Source organism: Crassostrea angulata, chromosome 8, assembly GCF_025612915.1.
Source record: "Crassostrea angulata isolate pt1a10 chromosome 8, ASM2561291v2, whole genome shotgun sequence".
NCBI lineage: Eukaryota > Metazoa > Mollusca > Bivalvia > Ostreida > Ostreidae > Magallana > Magallana angulata.
In genome coordinates this window covers 14735637-14743477 of record NC_069118.1, presented here as the reverse complement: position 1 = coordinate 14743477, position 7841 = coordinate 14735637, and the positions used below count along the sequence as shown (strand labels likewise).

At 32.2% G+C, this 7841-nt stretch overlaps 1 protein-coding gene across 1 annotated transcript; it reads left to right on the top strand.

The window, feature by feature from the left end:
* Positions 1–853: 853 nt before the first annotated feature.
* LOC128158982 (uncharacterized) lies at positions 854–7353 on the top strand. The gene is made up of 3 exons (XM_052822005.1): positions 854–1933; positions 2289–2506; positions 4744–7353. The coding sequence occupies exon 3, from the start codon at positions 4917–4919 to the stop codon at positions 6183–6185; it is 1269 nt and encodes a 422-aa protein (XP_052677965.1). The 5' UTR covers positions 854–1933; positions 2289–2506; positions 4744–4916; the 3' UTR covers positions 6186–7353.
* Positions 7354–7841: the final 488 nt, after the last annotated feature.

Here is a 7841-nt window from a genome sequence, read left to right as displayed (position 1 = left end):
AAAGAGAAAATCTTTAAAAATCTTCTTCTCAAAAACTATTAGACCTGAAAAGCTCAAATTAAAGTGGAAGTATCCTCAGGTAGTATAGATTTAAGTTTGTTCAAACCATACTCCCTGGGAGTAGGGTGGGGCCATCATGGGGGATCAAGTTTTGCATAGGAATATATAGAGAAAATCGTTAAAAAAAAAATTCAAAATTTTCAAATTTGAGCTTTCCTGGCCTAATAGTATCTCAAAAACTATTAGGCCAGGAAAGCTCAAATTTGAGTGGAAGTACCCTCATATAGTGTAGATTCAAATTTGTTCAAATCATGGTCCCTGGGGGTAGGGCGGGGCCACAATGGGGGATAATTTTTTTATATATAGAGAAAATTTTTAAACATCTTTTTCTCAAACATATTAGACCAGGAAAGCCCAAATTTGAGTGGAAGCATCCCCAGATCGTATAGATTCAAGTTTGTTCAAATAAAAGTCCTCGGGGTAGGGTGAGGCCATAATGGGGGGCGAATTTTTACATAGGAATATATAGAGAAAATCTTTAAAAATCTTCTTTTTAAGGACTATTTGGCCAGAAAAGCTTAAACTTGTGTAGAGGCATCCTCGGGTAGTGTAAATTCAAGCTTGCAAAATTACAGTCCCTATTGGTAGGGTGGGGCCGTGATGGCGGTTTAAATTTTTACATAGGAATATATAAAGAAAATCTTTAAAAATATTCGGAAAGTTTTCGGTCCAAAACTCAGTACTAAAAGTGAAAGCACAGGTTATGCAGATTTAAGTTTGATAAAACCATGATTCCCTAGAGAAAAGTGGGGCCACGAAATGGGGGGGGGGTTATATAGGAATAGAGAAAAATCTTCTTACAGGTACAACAACAAAAGGGGCTTGCTATTTACCAAAAAAAAAAGAGTTAAAAAAAAATTGGCAGATTTTCAATTTTATAGCAAGATCTACTGTACTTAGTTGTCAAGATATTTTGATACTGTATTGCTAATTTGATCAGGCAATTGTTGCTCAGGTCAGCAATGTGGCCCCTGGACCTCTTGTTATTTTCTCTGAGCATTTCCGTTTGTCCGTTTCCTGTCAAGAGACAAAAAACAATGACTCCACGGGATCTCAAAAACAGTGATGACTTGAACGACCAAACTCTGTGGGATGATAGCCCGAAGTATGTATCCATGATTACAGTATTTTGTTTGAATCGTCGTCAATTCCGGTCGTCACTGGAAGCACTTAAATTTTTTCCTTATTTTTTTTAAATGGAATGAATACCGGTAAATCATTACACGATCTTATATATGTTAAATAAGAAAACATATTCTACTTCCGATGAGTTATATCAAATATCTTAGGTACCTATCCTTTTTACAAACTTGATACCCGCGAGATTCTAGTCACTGTAAGTGATTGAGACACGAACTTTTATGAATGATAAACAATTGATTGAAGATGAGTTTAACGGATTTTATTTTTTCAACCATCACTTTCGGTACTCACCAGAAGAGTTCAAACAACTCATGTTTTAACAAGTTTAACCGATTGTCTTTGGTGTTTCATCTAGCATGACAAACAGTGATGTTAACTAGGCAAATGTATTAAAAAAACAGCTTTTATTTTTATTAATCACTTCCGTTCGTCCGTTTCCGGTCTCGAGACAAAAAACCTATTTTCATCAGGATCTCAGATTTGGCAGAGAGTATCAATATTACATCGATCTCATAAAACAAATTCGGACGGAAGACCTACTCTTTACTCGTAACGAGATCTAGTTATTATCAATAATCACTAGCTGTATAATATAATGATATTAATGCACGTTCCAAAGGCCATTGTTTAGAACTAGCAGCCAGTGGTATTCTGAATCAAGTTCCTTGTACAGACACATTCGATGATGGATGCCCAGAGAACCACTTCTTCAGCGATGAAATATTCAAATGTAAGTCTCCGCGTCAGGACATGTTGTGAAGAAAAAATAGACAAAATGTTAAACGATAATAAGCTTACGTCATATTTGCCAATTCTTTAAATTATTATATTTCTTTGCATTTGTATAGACCCAAAGTGTTTGATGATAAACAAAAGGCTTAAGTGCTTTGAAGCTGATCATGAATGCATTTATTTGGGGTATGTTTTACATTAACATAATAGTCTACTATATACTGAGTAGTAGATTTTCCTTTTCCTTTTGATCATGTATATGGTGGATCATTTGTGGCAATACTTTGCAATATTTGTTTGAAATGCAGTTGATTTCGACATCATGCTACGTTTTTGCTTTTGATAAATTTCAGAGTACTGAAACACAAGCAATTTGAAGAAAACGTCACTACAACCGGAAATTCTATAAAAGACACTAGCAATAATTCTAGTAACATCACGACAGAATGCAGGTCAACAGCAGTTGTCGTAGCTTTGGCTATTTTACTGGGCATATCTGTTTCTGCTCAACTGATTACTTGTGTTTTCATTTATTGCAAAGGATTAGGACGATGCAAACATCTCAGATACGGTAGATAATTACAAATACACCTCAACAAAAAAAATTATTATGAAAGTTGAATTTGGCATAGGCCCTATATCAAAAGCATATAACCTAAAATACCTGAAAAGTGCTACTAGAATTCTGTTCTTCGTTGTTGTAAATAAAAAATACGTAGAATTTTAATTGAAATTGAAGGAGGATTCTAGCAGTAATACTAATGAACATGAACTAATTGCCGACGGAATTATTGTATCATTGTACTTCGGGGCAATGTTAAACTTTTCGATTTTTTGTTAAGGTAAAAAAAGTTATCTATTTTTAACTGTGACGTGATACCATTGCACAGCAGCTTCAAAGATCGACTCGATTCCGAAGTAGACAAATATTATCATGGCGAACACATTCACTTAATATTTATATTGAGCACTGGTTTCAATTGATTATAATATCGACGATCATTATTCCGGAGTTGCCTTAACCTACCCGCGTTGCCATTTTTGAAATATGAAGCCACAAACAGAAATGATAATTTTCCTGAAATTATTGCTTACATTTGGCATGGGAATTGATAAATTTAAGATATCAAACAAATATTTGTAGTTTTAACTATTATTGAGTTATGATTTCAATACAATATGAAGCTAAGCACATGTAGTGACTATAAAAGTAATATCCAAGTCAGAGTTTAAAAATACCTCGCTTTACTGGTGGCTTCAAATGACAGTACGTAACGAATACAACGGCACATGAAAAGATTGTTTCAAAATTTTGAAGTGATCAAATTATAACGCAAATAAAAAAATAAAAGTAATGTCATCTTTCCAAAACATACAAATTGACATACATTTAATGTTTTATATAAAAGTAAATAAAGTAGGGGGTCACATCTAAAAAAAAAAAAAGAGATATGACATAAAATAAACCAATTTTAGGCAAAAATTTGAGTTAATTTTTTCTTGACCTCTGTGAAATATAAGCCAGATATGCCAGAATGTTTCGATAGAAATATCAAAATATTGTTCAAATATATTTTTCAGAACAACATGAGTAATTCATAATACACAAACTATCTGGAAGTTTAGTCTGCGCTAAAAATTAGGAGGCTAAAGTAACAGTACTCTAAAACTATTGAGTTAAGAAAATTGTTCATTTTCTTCCTGAAAACCTCCCGCCACATTATATAGTACCTTACTAAGTAAACTCCGTAAATTTATAATTTTTTTCTAACAATTTTGTTAAATATGGTTTATTTGGCATTTGTTATATAAAAAGAAAAATAGAATTCATATATGATGCAACATTTTTAGATAAGAGGTGACATGAAATAGTTACACAATAAAGGAGCGAACCTCTTTAAACACGCGTACTGACCTCGGAAATTGAATTGTGTTAATTCACGTCCAGATCGAGAGTCGCCATTTTTTCATGTAAAGAAACCACATCACTTTACTTTACCGGTCTCACAACAGTATGAACTTTTACTACATATTCTTACCAAAATTGCACACCTTTAGATTCAGATTAAAAATTCAAAACGAACTTCTGGGAAAAATCCTCTTGGCATCTTTTTAAACAACACTTCTTTTACAATCTAGAAACAAAAACACATGTGCATCCAGTAAAGCATGAGACTTGTTTACGTTGAAGTTACACATGTGCTTGAAAATCAAGCCCAGTCCTTTTCACCCCCCTCCGGAAACAAGACACATAAAAAATTAAAATGACCTCGCATCGTTACGAAACCTTAATAGTCAGAGATCTTACACATTGTTTTTCATCTCATAAAAAATTAGCCCCTGTCGGGGGCGGAAACGCCCTGAATTCAAATGGGAATTCGGTAATTATTTTGCCTCAGCTATGTTTTGACGTGAACCTTCAGTGAATTACTGTAGTGTCAACTTTATGGGGCTGGTAATAGTGTTAAAAAATATTAAAATACTCGTTATAAGGTTGTTTAGAGCTCTGAAACTTTTAACCAAAGAAATTTGATGTTATATGTTATTGTAAAATATCATAATACATGTAAGACGATAGAAAACGATGAAAACCCAAGTTTTGAATTAACATTTACAAAATCTGCCATTATATTGTATATTATATCTGCCATATGTTCAGTTTAAAAATCGAAGCCTCTGATTTTTTGAATACCTTTAACAATTGACTTAATACTACATTGCAATCTCTTTCGAGCTACATTAAGTCTTTCTTACGATTTTGAAACGATGAGATACAATCTTAAAGAATTATAATACCTTCTTTTTCAGACACTGTTTTACTGCAAGATAGGTTTGACTTCGAAAGTGACAGTTACAATCCAAGAACCTCAAAAGCAAACACACAATACAAAGGGCAGTCAGTTCAAACAGAACATTATAACTACAAACACTACTATGATGATTCTGCGATTGAAGAAGAGGAATTTCTTGTTGGCGTAAATATGGAGGAAAATATCACAGAAAAAGAAACTATACGAAAGCTACACGGCATAATTGTGGATGGTGAAGAACAAAAATTTGAAATATTACGCTCGCAGTATAGTAAAGATAAGTATGAAAAATTGAATTCCAGAGGGTTTAACTCCTTACATCTTTCTGCAAAGTGCGGTAATTTGAAAATATTCAAAGAGATTCTTAAGTGCAATGTAGATATAGAAACAGTGACAACTGACGGACGAAACAGTTTGCATATTGCGGCTTTTTATGGAAGCCCCTCTATTTGTAAATATATTTTGGAAAATCGTAAAGATTTATTTGATATCACAGACAGATACAACATGAATCCAGCTCATTGGGCGGCACTTGCTGGGCAGGATAGTATCTTGGAGATCCTATTAGAAAATGGTTGTAATCTATCCCTAAGAACTTCAAAATATGAAGAAAACATAGTCATGTTTGCATGTATAGGTGACAGCTATGATGTATTAAAATTTGTAGGATCTAACGAACACATTTCTTCCCTGTTGTATGCAAAAAATAGTGAAGGATGCAATTCCATTCAATATGCAGCAAAGAGTGGTAACCTCAAAGTATTCAAATATCTTTGTGACAAGGGAGTGACTATTCATAATAGATCAAGGCAAACCGGGAAAAATTGTCTCCATACCGCATGTGAAATAGGCAATATCGAAATATGTAGGTATATTTTGAAAGAAAGAAAAGACAAAACACTTATAACACAGATTGACAAGCACGAACGACACGTGGGTCATTTTGCTGCAAAGGGTGGTAATATGGATATTCTCACACTATTGATGGAACATTTCAGCGTTATTGCTTCACCACACACAGATTTTTTTAAAAATCCCACAGTTGATAACATGAACATCCTTCATATTGCCTGTAGACACGCAAGATTTGATATGTGTGTCAAATTAGCCGACACGTTTCCTGATCTGATAAACGAAACCACAGAAAAGGGATGGAATGCAGCCCTCTTTATCACTGAAAAAGCGGGAGCAGAAAGAGAAAGAATCGAGATCTTACATTTCTTGGAAAAGCGTAATTTGAATATTTACCATGTTTCTAGATCAGGAAAAACTATATTGTATAATGCATGTGCAAATCGATCAGGAAAACTTGTTAAACATTTATTAAGCCGTTATCCCGATTTATTAAATATTGAAAAATCAATAGATCCAAGAAAAGCAAGCAAATCTCACGAGATTGAAGAAATTTTTAAACAACATCTTGAAGACAAATTTGTATAACTCTTGCAATATTTAATCCTTCATAGCATATTATGAATATTTTTTTAAAAACATGGATAACGTTACGTGAAACGTTTTACGTTTTACGTAAAAATTTTCTCAAACTGTGTATATTTGCCATTTCTTAATCTAAATTTGCTGGAAATAACATGATTGATTCTTTAACATTTTTTTATATTTTCCTAATCATCAGTAAAAAGATGTTATGTACACTCATTATCATGTACTTTTCCCTTGTTTGGTATCCTTAAAATGATTATTTATAATAACCAACGTATTCGGAATTTTACCAACTAAAAAAAGTTTTCATTGATTCAATAAAAAAATTATATACAATTTTTAAGAGAATAGCTTTATTTCTTGAAAAAATTCCATAAATCAAGAACAACTGTTTTCCAAATTTTATCGTCTATGACATGTACTAAATGGTACCTTACTGTGTCATTTTTTGTGCAATGATACCACGTACGCGTCTACTGAATAATCCAATAATGTAAAGCTAGCTTCAATGCTTTAAAGCCTCGATTTGTGAGAATACATGAAAAACATATTAGAGCTTTTGAAAGTTTTAATCATTTCAAGATACGTTTGGGTTACCATCAACTTAGCCAATTTCACTACATCATATTATATACAAATTTTGTTAGCTTCTATGTCAGCAGAAGACCCCTTGCTCTGATAAAATTGATATTTAAGAAAGATGATAACAGCAAATGGATGTTTATCTTTTTTAAATGGATTTTTAAAAAAATATGCTAAAGATGAATTAAGATATAGCTGACGCCTTTAATCCGTTAATCAAAATGCCCACATTTTTTTCAAACCTGGTCCCTTATAATTATTACGATTTTCATATTCATCATTAGGATATGTACATGTAATTACTATAGATTCACATTTTTCGCCGAAATAAAATGACATGTTTAAACCATAATATTTTATGTTGTCTTTGTTAAAAATATTACTCTGAAGACGTTGATGTGACAGTATTGTTTGTGTCTGTAATGCATGTAATTCCAATTTTAAGGTCAACATTAAAATGTTCGTAAAATCAAGCTTTGCTGTCTTCGTACTACCATGAAATGATTAGAACATAATAATAATCAGAAAATGATTAGTGTCATTTAAAACTGTTGAAACATACGGATTATAAATGGTCTACTATTAAGACTTTTTTTATTTCATCTCTTGTTATGCCTACTTGTAGTTATTTAAAATATTTTCCAGGGGACAAACTTATGACTATTGTAAAAAAAATCAGTACTTATATCCATATGCTGTATTTGATAAAATTTAATGTAACTTTTAAAAATGTATAATTACCTTATTTGAGAATTGTACTCAGTAAATAATTTTACCGAAAGTGAGTGCTTAAAACAGAAAATCTTCGCAATGCAGAGAGAGAATAAAAATTAATGGAGTTAATTTTATACTTGTTAAAATTTGTAAAGCTTTAACATTTTTTTTAAAAATTGTTTAAATTTTGTATGGAAAGAAATGTTTAGATACAGAGTTTGTGTATGCGTCTTGACACCTAGATTAGACATATTTATGTTAAGTTCTGGAGTAAGACAAGGATGGTGTCTCCCCCTGATGGAAAGCTTACGGATATCTTATTTTCTCAATTAAACGGATTATTTGTGACTTTTCTTAACT

What these genes read in the sequence shown, in the direction of transcription:
- LOC128158982 (XM_052822005.1), top strand. Translation starts at nt 4,917, where the DNA reads ATGGAGGAAAATATCACAGAAAAAGAAACTATACGAAAGCTACACGGC.